This window comes from Amblyraja radiata, chromosome 11, assembly GCF_010909765.2.
Source record: "Amblyraja radiata isolate CabotCenter1 chromosome 11, sAmbRad1.1.pri, whole genome shotgun sequence".
Taxonomy (NCBI): Eukaryota; Metazoa; Chordata; class Chondrichthyes; order Rajiformes; family Rajidae; genus Amblyraja; species Amblyraja radiata.
Window position 1 is genome coordinate 41086116 of NC_045966.1, and position 18567 is coordinate 41104682.

Below are 18567 nucleotides of genomic sequence, written 5' to 3' on the forward strand. Positions count from 1 at the left end.
TGATTACAGGATATATATTTATTTGGTGTTGCCTCTGAGAAAGATTCCTATTTTTTCTCCTTTAATTCCCATGCTCGCTGTTATGGAAAAATAACACATTTCATAGTTCAGATAGAGGATCCAGGGCCCGAAGCGTTGATTGTATATCTTTCCTCGGATGATATTAGAATCGACGAGCGTTTTCAGCATTTTCAGTTGTTGTTGCACAGTTGACTGCTTGTCATTCAATTGCTATATAGCGATAGCAGTATGCTTCTTGTTTGGTGGAAGGAATTATCCCTAATCTCACCTGTAGTGTTTCGCGTTCATTTGGATTTTCTTTCCAGATTTTATTACAATTATTCGGTTGATATTAATTTTATTGCTATTAGAATTTTTTTGCTAGTCTCGTGTGGTTCAGTCATGGCAAACCTTTGTTTGGCAATTGAATATAAAAGGTGAAACCCAGAGCTAACTTGAGAATGACGTGCAATTGACATCCAGTGAACCAAGTGTGGGATCAGATATATTCAGAACATTTTCAACCAATGGCGAACATGACCAATGCATTCCGTTTAATTCAAGAGGACATAGATTCTATCCTCCGCGTCATCAAAACGTGTCCCATTCAAACTTTGCCTGGGTCATGTATGACGTTGAACATTCACTGCAAACTCCAGCAGCAGAAATGAAACTCCAATTGCCTAAAAACATTACAAGTACTTTGGGCCGCCCTGTTAACGTTCACTGAAAAGGCCGTTTTACACGGTAAGTGTAGTACCAAGAGATTAGTGTTAACTGGGGCTCATTTTAAATGAGAACAAATCTGCGGATTAGTTAGTAATTCATTCATTTAGTTGCAAATTGCATTAACAAAACCAATGGAAAAAAACCCCGAAAAACGAAACAGAGAATCTCAAGTTAAATAAGAATCAACAATTCACCTAATTTCCTGCGCAAAACCTCACACCAACACCTATTTTCCATGCTTCCTACAATATCTGTCGGGGTCTGCTGTGTTATGTGCTTGTGAAGCTGCTGCAAGCAAGATTCACATTGCAGCAGTGCCTCTGCTTGCCTATGCATGCTCGTGTCAATAAACTGGCTTGACCTGGGCGTGACGATGTATTTATAAAACAATCACTTTAAACAGGAAGTTGGTTCAACAATCGGCCAATTGAAAGTATTATATTCACGTACACCTTCTCCAAAATTTGAAAAGCGATAATGAAATTCCCTTACCAAAGAAGGGGAAATTATGTAGTCGTTGCATTAATATATTTTCTTACTACCCTAATGTGCGACTGTAAAGGTTCAAACATCTGTAAGCAAAAATTATATATCCGATATGATGTGTGGCATCATAGGAACAATGATGCCATCTATGTTTTCGTTATGGAATTCTGAATGAACAGAAATAACGTGATAACGTTCTGGGGTTCTCACTTTCGAAGTTAAATGTAAAGAAAAGTTCCTTCTTCAAGATTCTTTTTAAAGAGGGCGTTTTATAGATTCACGCCATTAAATGTATAGGAGAGCAGTACAGCTTTAAGAATTGCAGCTGCAGTTGTTGAAAAGGACTGGTCGTGTCGCTGTCTACCAATGAGAAGCTCAAGTATAGAGATGGATCCATTGTCCCTCCCACATCCCAGAATAAAAATGTCAGACGCGACGAGAGAAGCGAACAGTGTCTGCGTTTAGATTGACGAAACAGGCAGAGGAGGATAGTTTTCCCGTCTGTTTCGATTCGGTATTGGGAATATATGTGAATATTTATTTCGTGATTTGACCATTTGCACGGATTACTCGAGGAGAGGCCCAGTGTTGGACTTTGACAGAGCGCGGAATAATGGCGTACGTACCGAGATTTGCCCTCATAGCATTTGCTTGCATATTTGCGATATGTGCACCAGGTCCTATCTCCGGGCAAATTCGTTATTCTATTTCCGAGGAAATGGAGCAAGGGGCATTTGTTGGGAATATCGCTGTGGATTTGGGCCTGAACATACGGCAATTGTCAGCTCGCAAATTCCGACTGAGCTCTGAAGACGGAGGGCGGTATATGAAGGTCAGTTTGGACAATGGAATCATGTCTATTCGTGAAAAAATCGACCGGGATCGTATTTGTGGACAGAATGATAAATGTACTGTACATTTCGAAACAATATTGGAAAACCCCTTGGAGGTGTACCACGGGGTATTGGAGATTCTTGATGTAAATGACAATTCCCCCACTTTCCCACAGAGCAGCATTGCCTTGCAGATATCGGAAGCTAGTGCACCCGGTGTACGTTTTCGACTCGAGGGCGCGGATGATCCCGACATTGGTACAAACTCCGTGGCCGCTTATACTATCAGTTCCAGTGAGCACTTTAGTCTAAAAACACAGAGAGCCGAAGACGGTATTATGATTGCCGACTTGCTGTTAGGGAAATATTTGGACCGAGAGCAGCAATCATCATTTCAACTCTTGCTTACGCCGACTGATGGTGGCACCCCTCAGAGATCAGCCACAGCTCAGATTATCATTACTGTATTGGAAATTAACGATAATCCACCTGTGTTCGATCACGATATTTACAGAGGCAGCGTAAGTGAGAACGCGCCGCGGGGTACGTTGGTGCTGAAAGTTAAAGCAATTGATTTGGACGAAGGACTGAATTCGGAGCTGACATATTGTTTTAGTGATATTGCTTTGATAAGAGCGCGAAAATTATTCAGTTTAGACCCAGTTACTGGAGAGCTTCGAGTCAAAGGGCTTCTCGATTTTGAACAAGTAAACAGCTATTCTCTGGATATTCGAGCCCATGACCACGGTTCCCCTGCAATGACAGGACACTCCAAAGTACCGATCAAAGTCACTGATGTGAACGACAACGCACCTGAGATAAAGGTACCATCACCTTGCAACAAAACCCGGAAAATGCGCCACCAGGAAGTTTCATATGTCTGATTAATGTGATGGATCGTGATTCTGGAGCGAACGGTCAAGTACGTTGCGAGTTAAGACGAAAGAACGTCCCATTTCGACTGCAAAAGGTATCGAACAACTATAAATTAAGCACGAGTGAAATGTTGGACCGCGAAGCCATCTCTGAGTATAACATTCTTATTTCAGCCTGGGACTTGGGGTCGCCGTCACTCTCATCAAATAAAACCATCCAGATTGTAATTTCTGACGTTAACGATAATGCACCACAATTCGCAGAGTCATCCTACAACATATATATAATGGAGAATAACGCCCCGGGTGCGTCCGTTTCCACAGTAACTGCAACAGATCCTGATCTGGATCAAAATTCCTATATTTCCTACTCCTTTCTCGATAACCATATACAAAACGTGCCAGTATCCACTTACCTCACTATCAATTCAATTAACGGTACAATTTACGCGCTGCGTTCCTTTGATTATGAGGAACTAAAAAACTTCCAGATCCATGTTCAAGCCCGTGACGTCGGGGTGCCTCCGTTGAGCAGCAGCGCCATGGTGAATGTGATCATCCTGGATCAAAATGACAACGCGCCGGTAATTGTTTCACCTTCAGCAGCAGTGGATACCGTACCCCGGTCAGCAGGTCAAGGGTACTTGGTCAGCAAGATAATGGCAACTGATGCAGATTCTGGTCAGAACGCACAGCTCTTTTATCAAATAGTGAAATCTACCATCCCTGGTTTGTACAACGTTGCACAACATTCCGGAGAAGTTAGAACAGCGCGCAATATTTTCCAGTCAGACACTGCTGTACAAACTCTAGTCATCTTGGTTAGGGACAAAGGGCAGCCAAGCCTGTCCAGCACAGTTACAATGAACATTAGAGTTTTGGAGAACAGCACTGAAGGAATCAGCGAAAGTAGCACCTTGGTAAAGAATCCAGAATATTTCTCTGATCCAAACGTTTATTTAATCGTCATTTTTAGTTGCACTTCCGTGGTCTTTCTTCTGATCATCATTCTGTTGATTGGTATCAAGTGCAAACAGGGCAGAAATATTATCCAAGAGTATAACTCTCCCAGTTATTGTTACAACGGCGGGGTTTCGCACGGCACGTTTAATGGAATATCTGCGATGGAGGAAACATTACGTTATCCTGGGGCAGGCCGGGTAGTGCGAAGACCAGAACCGAATCAATGCTCGGTCTGCCTGTCTCCAGAGTCAGCGAAAAGCGATTTTCTCTTCCAGAAGCCATGTGGTGCTGCCACCTCTCAAGACCAATGCTAAATTACGTCGATACGTAGATTGAGGAATGGTAATTTTGTGTGCGACCATTTTATTTCTGCTGAGGAATGTGAATCAGTGCGAGTGAAATATTTAAGAAAACGTTCTCTTGGTGCATTTTTTCTCTTTTTCGTTTAAATTGGTGTAACGTTGTAATTGTCCAAAATAAAATTTCTTGCAACTGGAATGAAAACATCATGAAATTGCATCTTTAAATTCCGAAGGCAGTATTTCTGCTTGTCACTGCAAAATGTTGCCATTTAGCCAATTACGCAAATGATCAGGGTACCTGGAGCTACTTACGTGGCTGAAGTACTAATATGTGAAAGTTGGGTTGAAGTTTTTTCTGGTGCATTCTACCGACATGTTCTTGAATAATTGTTTATAGTTTGTGGTACAGACAATACCTATAACAATAATCAGCTGGCGAAGGAAATAATTATGCTCATATATTAGAATCACAACAGATGCTGGAATTTTGAGCTCAACACGCTGGAGGAAATCAGAAAGTCAGGCAGCATCTGTGGAGATAAACTGGCAGAAGACGTTTGGTATCGAACCCTTGGTGACGAGAGGAGAGGAAGGTTGTTGGTTGCAAATGGTCGATGGTAAGGCTTGGAGCAACCGATAGCAAGTGGATCCAGGTGATTATAGTAGTTTTGCCAGTTGATTCGTGTGGGGGACAGCATAGGTTGAGGTGAACTGGTTGAACCTCTATTCTTAGATGAAACGGAATGCCTTGATATCATCCTGATGTGGAATGAAAATGCAAGGCGACATCGTTCATGGTAAAAATGAGGATTGGCAAAACATTTGCAAGTTGTTATTTGGTCTTCTTCTTCTTATCGAGTCCACACACACGATTAGAAGTTGTTCAGCCAGAGCTGAACACACTTCTCGGCATCTGCACAATGGTGTCTGTCTTGCGCTTCTTGTGCTTCTTGTGCGTGGTGGTGGAAAGATTGGTTGAAACAGGGCCGCGACGTGAACGCTCTTTCCTTGGCCCCTGTTATTTGGTGGGGAGCATGTGAGTTGAGACGAGAAACACTGAACATGCGGCGCTGCACATGTGGGTCAAAGTAACATTCTATGTTGCGAAGCGGGTAGTTTGGCAAACCGACAACGAGTTAAAAGACTATAGTTTTAAAGTAACAGAACAGTCGAGGAAGGTATCAATGGAATAAATGTTTTATCTCTGAGAGGGAGAGGAAAACGAGCGAATGTAGTCGTAACCATGAGGCTCAGATTGTGATTTTTGATATGTGTAACGTACTGCTAACACCATCATCATCATCATCATCCTTTATTGTCATCTTGCAAAGCAACAGTTGTACAGTGCAAAATGAGAAGACGTTTCCCAGGAAATACCGGAGCATCGCACATAAAACTTAAACATTTCACGCATAAAATAAAAACAATTAAAAAAAGAATCCAGTTCCTGATAAAACAGTACGAATAGTTTAAAAACAAGTGCAGGTGTTTGTCATCTTCCACTCACTAGCTTTCACGTTCAATGCAATTCGAACATTTCGCTACTGAGCACATATATACTTCCCTGCCTGATTAGCAGTTCAAATATATTACTCCTTCATCGATCCCTATTCTGGTCTTCTGACCATACCGACCACGTTCTTTACAGTTTTCCATGAAACCACAAAACGTTTCACGTTCGTTATTTTACAGATTCCCTTCCTCCATACAGGACGTGAAATTATCCCCGGTGAAGCAGTGATTTGCTTTCTCTTCTCCCTATACAATGTAAGTATTGGTCTACCCAATGTGGGGAGTGTGTTGAAACACTGAGAGGATTGCGCCATTCTTTGCCGTCTGCAATAAAGAAACAGATTTCCCGGTTCCTTTTCAGTTTAATTCACAATTTCAGCATGAGCTGACGTTTTTGTCTCTGACTTGCAGGACTACAGAACAAGCACGCTTGAAAAACAGCGCCTCATCTTCCATCTGTTAAAATGTCGGCTTAGTTCTTCATTCTATTTTGCATAGAGGTGTAGAACATAGAAACAGATCTGTCGGTACAACGCATCGACGCTGGCCACCATGTTTATCACAACGAATTCCATCCTTCCATACATTCCATATCCACCAATTCCCTGCACGTTCACATTCCCATTAAGTACATTTTTCATACTCATCTGTTCCCGTCTTCACCACCTACACTGACGTCACAGTCGAGATGCTATGTTCTCTTTTTTTTCTGAAATGATTAGTCCCCCACACCGCTTTAAAACTCATCTTTCTGATCTTATAATTATATGTTCTAGCTTTGGACGGTCCTATAGTTGGAAATGCTATTGGCCATCTACTCTATATGTGCCTCTCATGTTTGTATATCTCTCTCATAACACTCCTCAACTGTGTTCAATCCAGGGATTCCAGATCTTGACTGTACAATCTCCCCTGATAACGTAAGCCTTCCTATCCGGGCAACCTTCTTGAGAGTCTGCTCAGCTCCTTCTGTGGCTTGACCAAATCCTTTCTGTTCTGTGCTACACACAATAATTCACAGCCTTCTTCAAAACCCTGTGTACCAGTGTTCCAATGTTTAAAGAACACCTTTATTTTACCCGCAACTCCCTGTCCGTTCAATAACACGAGCATGCCCATTTCCGTTACTATTAACCATGACCCACAGAAGCAAAAAGCATAACGTGCCCTAACAGCTGCTCCGAGTGTATATATTTATTTGGTCTCGGCCTCAAAGAGATTCATGTTTTCTCTGCTTTACCTCCCATTCTCAATCCTCCTGAAAAAAAATTAACATTTTAATTCCTTTGTAGTTCTGACAAAGGATCCCAGTCTTGAAGCGTTAATTGTATTTCTTCCCTCAGATGATATCTGAGTCGATGAGTGTTTTCAGCGTTTTCAGTTGTTGTCACACATGAAACTTCATATTTCACTGATTACCATTAATTACCATTATTGTTAAATAATGATAGCAGAATTATTCTTGTTTGGTAGAAGACAGGCCGACAATAACAGCAATATGGATCTGAAATTCCGAATGGCGTTCACTGAAACGCAATTTTACTGCATACATCTGGCAACAAGATATTAGTGTTATCGAAGGCGTTTTTATAAAGATCTATGATCTGTAGATCAATGGGCAATTGAGTCATTTATTTGCAAATTACGATAGGGGAACTTTTGGAAAGAAAGAAAGAAAGAGGAAACGATGACTCACAAGGTGAATAAGAATTCAAAAATTCACAAAATTTACCGCGCAAAACCTCACGCCCTATTTTGTTATATTTTCCACAATATCCGTCGGGGCCAGTGGCGTTACGTGCCTGTGAAGTTCCTGCAAACACATTTTTACACTGCATCAGCGCCTCACCTTCTCTGTGCATATGTCAACAAACGGCTTGATTTGGTCTTGACGATACCTTTCTCCAAGAATCAAGCGACAAGCAGGAATTTGTTTCAACAATTGGTTAATCAAACGCACTATGTTCACGAACAATATCTGAAAGTGACAATAACATTCACAATGTTATGCCCTTTGATCGCTAAAGAGGTAAACTTTGCTTGAAATTTATTGTGTTGCGAGGGGCATAATAATAAACACCACATATCAAAGAAGGACAACTATGCAGTCGTTAAATTAAAGTAAATGGTTACTACCCTTAGGCGCAACTGTAAGTGGCCTGTAAACGGAGACTATATTACCGATATGAAACGCTGCATCATAGAAATACTGATGCCATTTATTTGCTTGCTATTGCGTTCTGAGTGAAACGATGTATCGGTCTAAATCCCCTCTGAACACGTCTGCTGTAAATTGCGAAGCTAAACGCTGCAAACAAAAAGGAACTGTAGTTTTTGTCCAGTACTGTTTATGTACACCATTACATATTAAGGAGAGCGATGCAGCTTTAAGAATTGTAGCTGTAGGTGATTAACGTCCTATCCTCTACGACATAAAGAACTTGCCCCATTCAAGCTTTGCCAGGATCTTGTACGATGTTGTGGATCTCCAAGGCAGAAATGAAACTGCAATCGTCTGAGCACATTACAAGTACGTTGGGCCACCTTACCAACGTACCGAAAAGGCCATTTTACAAGGGTAACACGGCATCAAGAGTTAGTGTTAACCAGGGTGTAATTTAAATGAGAAAAGACATGCAGATAAATGGGAAATTGCGTAATTGAATTGCAATAATGGAACCAATGGAAGGAAAACAAAGTGAAATGGAGATCCTCAAGGTACATAAGAATTCAAATATTTAGTACAATCCCGCCATTTTCAATGGTATGTTTTTTGGTGCTGCATTAAATGTTTTGGGGAGCAGTACAGCTTTAAGAATTGTAGCTGCAGTTGCTGAAAAGAACTGGTCGTGTCGCTGTCTACCAATGAGAAGCTCAAGTACGCAGATGGATCCATTGCCCCTCCCACATCCCAGAATAAAAACGTCAGTCGCGACCAGCGAGGCTAGCAGTGCCTGGTTTGGATTGCGGAATAAAACTGAGGAGGATAGATATCCCATCTGTTTCGAATCGGTATTTAGAACATCTTTGATTTATTTTTAAATCTTGCGGTTTTAACCTTTTTTACGGATTACTCGGAGAGAGGCCTAGTTTTGGACATTGACTGAGCCCGGAACAATGGCGTTCCTACCGAGGTTTGCATTCAATGTGTTTATGTGCATGTTTACGATATGTGCACCGGGTCTAATTACCGGGCAACTTATTTATTCTGTTCCCGAGGAAATGAAGCAAGGGGCATTTGTTGGGAATATCGCTCAAGATCTGGACCTGAACGTACATCAATTGTCAGCTCGCAAATTCCGACTGGGCTCTGATGACGGAGGGCGGTACATGAAGGTCAGTTTGGACAATGGAATACTGTCTATTCGTGAAAGAATCGACAGAGAACGTATTTGCGGAGAAGCGGATGTGTGTATTATTCCTTTCGAAATAATATTGGAAACGCCCTTGGAGGTGTATCGCGGAAAAATAGAGATTCGTGATGTAAATGACAATGCGCCCACTTTCCCGCAGAGCAGCATTGCCCTACAGATATCGGAAGCGAATGCACCCGGTGTACGTTTCCGTCTCGAGAGCGCGGATGATCCCGACATTGGAACAAATACCGTGACCGCCTATAGAGTCAGTTCCAGTGAGTACTTCAGTCTGAGGACACAGAAAACCGAGGACGCTATTATAATTGCCGAATTGCTGTTGGAGAAATCTTTGGACCGAGAGCTGCAATCATCATTTCAGCTCTTTCTGACTGCGACTGATGGTGGGAACCCTCGGAGAACAGGCACAGCTCAAATTCTCATTACTGTCTTGGACAACAATGACAATCCACCTGTTTTCGATCGTGATATTTACAGGGGCAGCATAAGTGAAAACGCACCGCATGGTACCTTGGTGTTGAAACTCAAAGGAAATGATTTGGACGAAGGAGAGAATGCAAAGATAATATATTCATTTAGTGATGTTGCCTTACGAAAAGTTGGTAATTTGTTCAGTTTAGACCCAGAGACTGGGGAGATTCGAGTTGGCGGGCAGCTGGATTTTGAAGAAGCAAACAGCTATTCTCTCGATGTTGAAGTAGTGGACCACGGCTCGCCTGCAATGACAGGACACTCCAAAGTGCTTATCAAAGTAATTGACGTGAACGACAATGCACCCGAAATAAAGGTGACATCAGCTTCCAACATAATCCCTGAAAATGCTCCGCCAGGAACTTTAGTGACGTTGATCAGTGTGTTGGATCGTGATTCTGGAGAGAACGGCCATGTTCGCTGCACGGTACCAAGGAACATACCCTTTAAACTACAAGCAGCATCGGATCATTATAAATTAATTACCAGTGAAATGTTTGATCGTGAAGCGATATCTGAGTACAAAATACTTATTTCCGCCTGGGACTTGGGTTCGCCTTTACTGTCCGCAAATATAACCATGCGTATTACAATTTCAGACATTAATGATAACGCCCCTCAGTTTGCTGAATCATCCTACAACATATACGTTATGGAGAATAACGCTCCGGGTGCGTCCATTTTCACAATAACAGCAACGGATCCCGATCTGGACCAGAATTCGCGTGTTTCTTACACTTTTCAGGAGAATCAAGTCATAAACGCGCCAGCGTCCACCTACCTAACCATTAACTCAATGAACGGTAACATTTATGCGCTGCGGTCGTTTGACTATGAGAATCTCAAAAACGTCCAGATCCACGTTCAAGCCCGTGACGCGGGGGCGCCTCCACTGAGCAGCAGCGCCAGGGTGAATGTGATCATCTTGGATCAAAATGACAACGCGCCGGTAATTGTTTCGCCGTCAGAACATAGTGGATCAGCAGCAGTGGAGACTGTGCCAAGGTCAGCGGGTCAAGGGTACTTGGTCACCAAGATATTGGCAACTGATGCAGATTCTGGTCAGAACGCTCGGCTCGTTTATCAAATGGTGAAGTCTACCCATCCCAGTTTGTACAAAGTTGGGCAAATATCCGGTGAAATTAGAACAGCGCGCAACATCATGCAGTCAGACACTGCTGTAAGTCAGACAAGTCTGGTCATCTTGGTGAAGGACAATGGGCAGCCAAGCCTGTCCAGCACGGTCATAGTGAACATTAAAGTTTTGGAGAACAGCACTGAAGGAATCGTGGAAAGAAGCAACTTATTGATGGATCCAGAATATTTATCTGATCCAAACGTTTATTTAATCGTGATTTTCAGTTGTACTTCCGTTGTCTTTCTACTGATCATTGTTCTGTTGATTGGCATCAAGTGTAAACAAGACAGAAATAACATTCAAGCCTATAACTCCCGCAGTTATTGCTACAATCCTGGCAATTCTCGCGGCACGTTCAATGGAAGACTTGCCATGGAGGAAACTTTACGCAATCCTGGGACAGGACGTGTAGTCCGCGTGTCAGATCTTACGCAATACTCGGCCTGTCTTTCTCCAGAATCAGCGAAAAGCGATTTTCTCTTCTTGAAACCATGCGGCACTTCCACCTCCTAAGCTAAATTCCGCTGATGGCTTGTGTTAAGGAATACCATTTTATTTTTTAATGCAGCCATTTTTGTCTGCCCAGGAATATGAATCAGTGCGAGTGGAATGTTAATGAAAACATTCCCTTGTTGCATATTGTCTCTTTCGCGTAATTGGGAGTAAAGTATTTGTAATTGTCAAAAATAAAATTTCCTGCAACTGGATTGAAAACATCTTGAAAATCCATCTATTATTTCTGAAGGCAGTCTTTATGCTTGTCACAGGATAATGTGCACAAATGTGTTGTTATTTAGTTATGTACTAAAAAGCTTAGTGTACCTGTTACCAGTTACTTGCCGAGGTATTAATTAGAGACATTTGTTTTGAAAGGTTTCCTGATTGCGTACCCATGCATTATATATTAATTGTTAATAGTTCGTTGCACAAAATACAACTTACAATAATCAGCAGATGCACGTAATAATGTGAAGGATGTTGTTAGTTGAGGAGAACTGGTTGAGTCTCCATTCGTAGATGAAACGGAAAGGTGTGATGTCTTCCTAATGCTTAATGGAAGTGCAAAGCGACGTCGTCCATAATAAAAAATGAGTATAGGCATAAAATCTGTAAGTTGTTAAAGTGTTGGAGAGCATGTGAGGTGTTTTCGGATGGAGGATGGAATGGACAGGACAGGGATGGGGGACCGGCGATAGATTCGATGTATGAGGAGATGAGTTTAGTCGGACAATAGCAGGCAGGAACCAATGGCCTAAACAGGACTGCCCTATCTACGGATCCCAGGTAGTACACAGGACACACTGAACATGTTGGGCTACACATGTGGGAGCAGTAAAATTCTATGTCGAGAAACGGGGCTGTTTGTCACACCGAGAACAAGTGAAACAACATTTGTTTGGAGAACTGGTGAGTAGCAGAATAAGGATGGAAAACGTGTGAATGTGGCAGCAGATAACCGCGAGGTTCACATTATGCCATTTGCTCTGTGTAATGTAGTGCTCACGTACCCAGCAATTGGCAAGAGATCAGGTTGTCCCTGCTTGTCCCATTCCACTGACTAGCTTTCACATCCAATGCAATTCACTGGGGAAAGATTCTCCTTCCCTGTCTGTTCAGAAATTGGCGAATATCACCCCTTCACTGATCCCTGTTCTCGCTTTGTAACCACTCACCTTCCGTTGGCAGTTTCCGATGAAAACAAAATATGTAACGTTCTTATACAGTACGACTTCCCTTGCACTGTACAGGACCAAAACATCTTCCCGGTAAAGCAGTGATCTGCTTGCACCTTTTTTTCAATGTAATGTAGATGTTTGGTCTTCCCAATGCGGTGGCACTGCCATAAGACATTGGAGCACAATTAGGCCACAGGCACAATCGAGTCTGCTCCGTGATTCGATCAAGGCTGATCTATTTTCCCCCTCTCCCTTAGCCTTTGACACCCTTACTAATCAAGAACCTATTAATCTCTGCCTTAACAATATAATATAACGACTTCGACATAACATTGTGGCAATGAATCCGTCAGATTCTCCATCCACTGGAAAAAGACGTTCTTATGGATCACCATTCTAAATGTGCAGCATTTTCTTGTGAGGCTGTGCCCCATTTACCTAGATTATCTCACAATTGGAAATATCCTCTCCACATCCATTCCATCTAGGTCGTTTAGTCGTGCGGTTAGTTTGCAGCAAAGAAATAATGAACTTCCGGTTTCTTACCACATTCATTCAGAAAGTCACCAACAACTGATCTTTCTGCATATTACCTCGAGCGCTGCTGGAGCGAGGGAAGGTTAAGGCACACGCTTGGAAAACAGTACCTCGTCTTTCATATGGACAAGTTGCAAGGTTCCAGACCTGACCACTCCTGTCCGTTTTCATTCAAGCTTAGTTTTTTCCTCTATTTTGCATTGAGCAAAGAGCATAGATTTTTTTTTTTAATTCAGAATATTGAATTTTTTTCCCCGAGTTAAATGTGGTCAGCATGGGTCTTTCACTCTTAGTGCAGTGGAGTGGGGTCGCTGTTTACTTACAGACACTCGAGGGCAGTCGTAGGCCATCTCCTTCGCTGACCGACCAATTTGATTGGCTCATTGGAGTTTCACGACCTAGGAAGACCTACCGGTAGGTAAAGTGCCCGCTAAATTTTATTATATATTTCCACTCCTTCTACCCACCTTCTCTTCTCTCTCCTCCTTCTCTCCCCCTTCCCTACTCTTCTCCCCCTCCCCCCTTCTCTCCGCATCTCTCTCCGTCTCCCCCTTCTCCCCCCCCCCCCTCTCCTGCGCTATCTAAAGAACTTACCGTGCTCTGTGGCAGCCGTTTACCTTCCTCTTCACCACGCAGACAGTGCTCATCCGCTTTCCCTGGCCCCCTCCTTCGCGGTGTGTGTGTGTGTGTGTGTGTGTGTGTGTGTGTGTGTGTGTGTGTGTGTGTGTGTGTGTGTGTGTGTGTGTGTGTGTGTGTGTGTGTGTGTGTGTGTGTGTGTGTGTGTGTGTGTGTGTGTGTGTGTGTGTGTGTGTGTGTGGTCGGTAGACGCAGCTCGCGGTTTCAACGCGGCCGGTCGATCCAGCTCGAGGCTTTCCAGAAAAGTGCCCTCGAGCATGAAAGTCGAAGGCACTCTTCCGGAATCGCGGATTATGTCACCCAAGTGGGACAGGCCCTTTAATTGTATTTCTTTCCGCAGATGATGTTTCCGCAATCAGTGTTTTCAGCATTTTCAGTTGTTGAAGCGCACGAAATGTCATCGTTGTTACACTCATAATGTCATCGAAATGTTATCGTTGGCTCCTCTGAGTCTTTCCATGGATTCTAATTTGACATGCAGCCGAAGTTATTTTCCACAAAACTAGAATCCGATGGTATATCTGGTGCCAATATTGAAATACTGTGTTTGATTAAACATCCTATCTTCCACGACATAAACAACTTGTTCCATCACCGTTTTGACGAGAACATGTACGTCGTTGAATATCCGCTGTTAACCAACTGCAATTGTTTGATCACATTATAACCAATTTCTGCAACTTTGGGAAAAAAGGATATTACGACTGACGGTAAAGTAAAGTTGAAATCCGTATCAAGTAAGGGTTGGGAATTTAATGAATGGAGTGCATCAAATGACTGCGCGTAGCAAGGTTGTTACAGCCTTCAATGTGGGAAAAGAACGTAGAGGTTTGGAGTCTGCCCTGAGGATACGATGTTTCTATTTTACCCGCTGTTTCTGTTTCTAAGGAAATGTATCAGTCTGTTTCTGGAAAATCTATTCAAAAGATGTCGCATGTCAACAAAGATGGCAGCTCTGAAATTCCGAAAGGCATTTACCGAAAAGGGCATTTTACAGGATAAATCTGGTAACAGGGGAGTAATGTTTTCTCGGGTGAATTTTAAATGAGCAACGATCCATGGATGAAAGGGTAATTGTGTCGTTTAGTTGCAAATTGAAATAAATGATCCTTTGCAAGAAACCCAGTATGAAACGGAGATTCTCAAGGTAAATAAGAATAAAAAGTCAAAAATTCACAATTTCCATGTCCGACCAGACATGGACACCTATTTTCTCTGATCCATACAATATCAATCGGAGTCTGCTGGGTCATGAGCCTGTGAGGTTGCTGGAAACATGGTTTAAAATGCAGCAGGACCTCACCTTACAAATGCATGTGTTAGCAAACCAAAGATGAAATGGACGTGGCGATGCCTTTCTCCAGGAATCACTTCCTTGAAACTAGAGATTGGTTCAACAATTACTTAATGGAAAGCATAATGTGCACGGACAGCGACTTCAACATTTGGAAAGTTGCATTGATATTCTCATGATTATCTTATGCGATCGCTAACTAGCTCAACTTTACTCGAAAATTATTTTTGTGCAAGAGGCATAATAATAGAATTCACATGTCAAAGAAAGGAAAATTATGAAGTCATTAAATGAATATATTTTTGCTACGATGAGGCGCGCAGGGAGGATCAAGCATGTTGAATAAGTGGTGTGGTGATCCCTGATGGAGAAGTAAGGGGCAGGACAGGGATGGGGATTCGGCGATAGCCTCGAGTTATGAGCATATGAGTTCAGTTGTGCAACAGTAGCATAAATCAATGGGCCAAACGAGGTAGTCCTGCCTATGGATCTTGGGTAGGAGGCACTGGAAACACTGAGCACGATGGGCTGCACATATTGGGAAAGGTCAAATTCTGTTGAGAAACGGGCATTTTGGCACAATGAGGAAAAGGTTAAGACACATTATTTTGGAAGAAGCAGACAGATGAGGAACGTATTAATGGCATATATATATCTATGAAAGGGAGAGGATAAACGAGCGAATGTAGTAGCAGGCGTAACCGTGAGGTTCGAATTGTGTTTTTTTGTGATGTGTACTGCCAACATACCTAGCAATCGCGTAGGGATCTGTTCACAGTGGCTTCTTCCCGCCTCTGTTGTGGGGAGAACAATAATAATGCTCACCTATTTGTCATCGTCCACTCACTAGCTTTCACATTCAATGCAACTTACCACAATTCCAAATATATTTCGTCACTGAGCACAGATTATCCTTCTCTACCTGTTTAGTAGTTCAAAAGTATGTGGCCTTCATCAATCCCTGTTGCGGGCTTCTGACCCTTCCGATCACTCGCCGTCCTTTGGCAGTTTTCCACGAAACCACAAAACGTGTAACGCTCTTTCTTTTACCAATTCCTTTCCAGGACCCAACATTCTTTCAGGTGAAGCAGTGATTTGCTTGCTCTTCTGTCAATATACGTCAATATAACGTTGTATTTGGCCTTCCCAAAGTGATGACACTGTATTGGAGACATTGATTGAGGGCTGTACCATTGTTTTGTAAAGCACATTCGTACAGTCTGTAGTAGGATCTCGACCAGAAACATCACACCGCGTCTACGTTGACAATAATGTTTATCTACATTAATTCAACACTTGCATATTTTACATATCTGTCAATTCCCCGCATTTTCACATTACCGTTAAGTACCTTTGACACATTTGCGTTTTCCTATCTCCACCACCTAGAGCGCCAACTCAATCCAGATGCAGTTCTTCTTTTCAGACATGATGAGACCGCTGGACGGCTTTACATCTCCTCACTCTGATCGTAAAACTACATCTTCTACTTTTGGACGTCCGTACCATTTGAAATGACTATTGGCCAACTGCCCTGCCTGCGCCTCTCATGATTGAATATATCGCTCTCGTGACTTCCCTCAACTGTGTTCACTGCAGGGAATATAGTTCTAGCCGAAACAATCTGCCATGCTAACGTAAACTCTCCTATCCTGGCAACGTTCTTGGAGTCTGGCATTCTACTTCTCTGGCTTAAACAAACCCTTTCTTCAGTGTGCTACCTAGACCTGCACAGAATAATGCAAATCCAGCCAATGCAATGTTTTGTTTAACCTAAACTCAATTCTTGCATTCAATACCGCTGCTAAGGTAGGCGACCATGCCATAATGCCTTCATCACAACCTTGTCTACACGTGTTCCCATTTAAACAAAAAAACCCTTTATTTTACCACACATTCACTTCAGTTTGTTAACAGGAACATGTCCCATACCCTTGCTATTAGCCATTCATTAAATAAGCAATTACAGAAACAATGAAGCATAGTTTGCCCTAACAGCTCCATCAACCACTGCGTATATTTGTCTCCTTTATTCCCATCCTCACCTACTGAGAAAAAAAGTAGTACTTTCACAGTACTTATAAAGGATCTAAGACATGAAGCGATAACTTGATTACCTTCCTCGGGTGATATTTGAGTCGGTGAGTGTTTTCAGCAATTGATAAATCATGATAGCAGCATGTTTCCTGTTTGGTGGAAGAATGATTCCCAATCTCACCTATAGTTTTTCGTGTTGATTTTGATTTTTTGCAGGTTGATAACAAATGTTGGATCGATATTTACTTTAGGATTTGATTTGTTGCTACTTTCGCGTGGTTCGGATATTCTAATATATCCCCGCAGTTACGGGATATTAAAATCTAAATCCCAGAGCTAAATGGAGAATGTCGTCCAATTGGCATCTATTTGACCTATTGCGGTATCAGAAATCTTCGCAAATCTTGCAACCAATGGAGAACATGACCAATGCACCATTTTTGATTAAAATTGTATCCTCTGCGACTTGCCTCATTTGTAAGTGACTAGGATCATGACCAACTTTGAGCATCCACTGTAAACTCCAGTAGCAGAAATTAAAGTACAGTTATCTGAACACATTATAAATCAACGTTCACTGTTAAGGCCATTTTACAGTGTAAATATAGTACCAAGAGATTAGTGTAAACCAGGGCGCATTTTAAACAAACGGCCACCTGCAAATCAATGTGTGTGTGTGTGTGCGGTCGGTAGATGCAGCTGGCGGTTCGGTCGATCCAGCTCGCGGTTTCAACGCGGCCGGTCGATCCAGCTCGAGGCTTTCCAGAAGAGTGCCCTCGAGCATGAAAGTCGAAGGCACTCTTCTGGAATCGCGGATTATGTCACCCAGGTGAGACAGGCCCTTTAATTATATTTCTTTCCGCAGATTATGTTTCCGCAATTAGTGTTTTCAGCATTTTCAGTTGTTGACGCGCACGAAATGTCATCGTTGTTACACTCATAATGTCATCGAAATGTTAACGTTGGCTCCTCTGTGTCTTTCCATGGATTCTAATTTGACACGCAGCGGAAGTTATTTAGCACAAAACGAGAATTCGATGATATATCTGGTGCCAATATTGATAGACTCTGTTTGATTAACATCCTATCTTCCACGACATAAACAACTTGTTCCATCACCGTTTTGACGAGACCATGTACGTCGTTGAATATCCGTTGTTAACCAACTGCAATTGTTTGATCACATTATAACCAATTTCTGCATCTTTGGGCTAAAAGGATATTACGACTGACGGTGAAGTAAAGTTGAAATCCGTATCAAGTAAGGGTTTGGACTTTAACGAATGGAGTGCATCAAATGACTGTGCGCAGCAAGGTTGTTGCAGCCTTCAATGTGGGAAAAGAACGTAGAGGTTTGGAGTCTGCCCTGAGGATACGATGTTTCTATTTTACCCGCTGTTTCTGTTTCTAAGGAAATGTATCAGTCTGTTTCTGGAAAATCTATTCAAAAAATGTCGCATGTCAACAAAGATGGCAGCTCTGAAATTCCGAATGGCATTTACCGAAAAGGGCATTTTACAGGATAAATATGGTAACAGGAGTAATGTTTTCTCGGGCGCATTTTAAATGAGCAACGATCCGTGGATGAATGGGTAATTGTGTCGTTTAGTTGCAAATTGGGAATGGGTAATTGTGTCGTTTAGTTGCAAATTGAAATAAAGGATCCTTTGCAAGAGACCCAGAATGAAACAGAGATTGTCAATG

At 42.3% G+C, this 18567-nt stretch overlaps 2 protein-coding genes across 2 annotated transcripts in view; both read left to right on the forward strand.

Annotated features, from left to right (window-relative positions):
• Window positions 1–18567, forward strand: part of LOC116978398 — a 57254-nt gene that overhangs the window by 17675 nt on the left and 21012 nt on the right. The window contains 3 exon segments of the mRNA XM_033029518.1: window positions 1893–2872; window positions 3415–3507; window positions 8791–11193. Of these exon segments, the coding sequence (XP_032885409.1) occupies window positions 1893–2872; window positions 3415–3507; window positions 8791–11193 (3476 nt within the window).
• Window positions 1706–4366, forward strand: LOC116978580 (protocadherin gamma-C5-like). The gene is given in 2 exon segments (XM_033029814.1): window positions 1706–2894; window positions 2897–4366. Coding segments are annotated over 2 exon segments (2370 nt in total). The 5' UTR covers window positions 1706–1828; the 3' UTR covers window positions 4201–4366.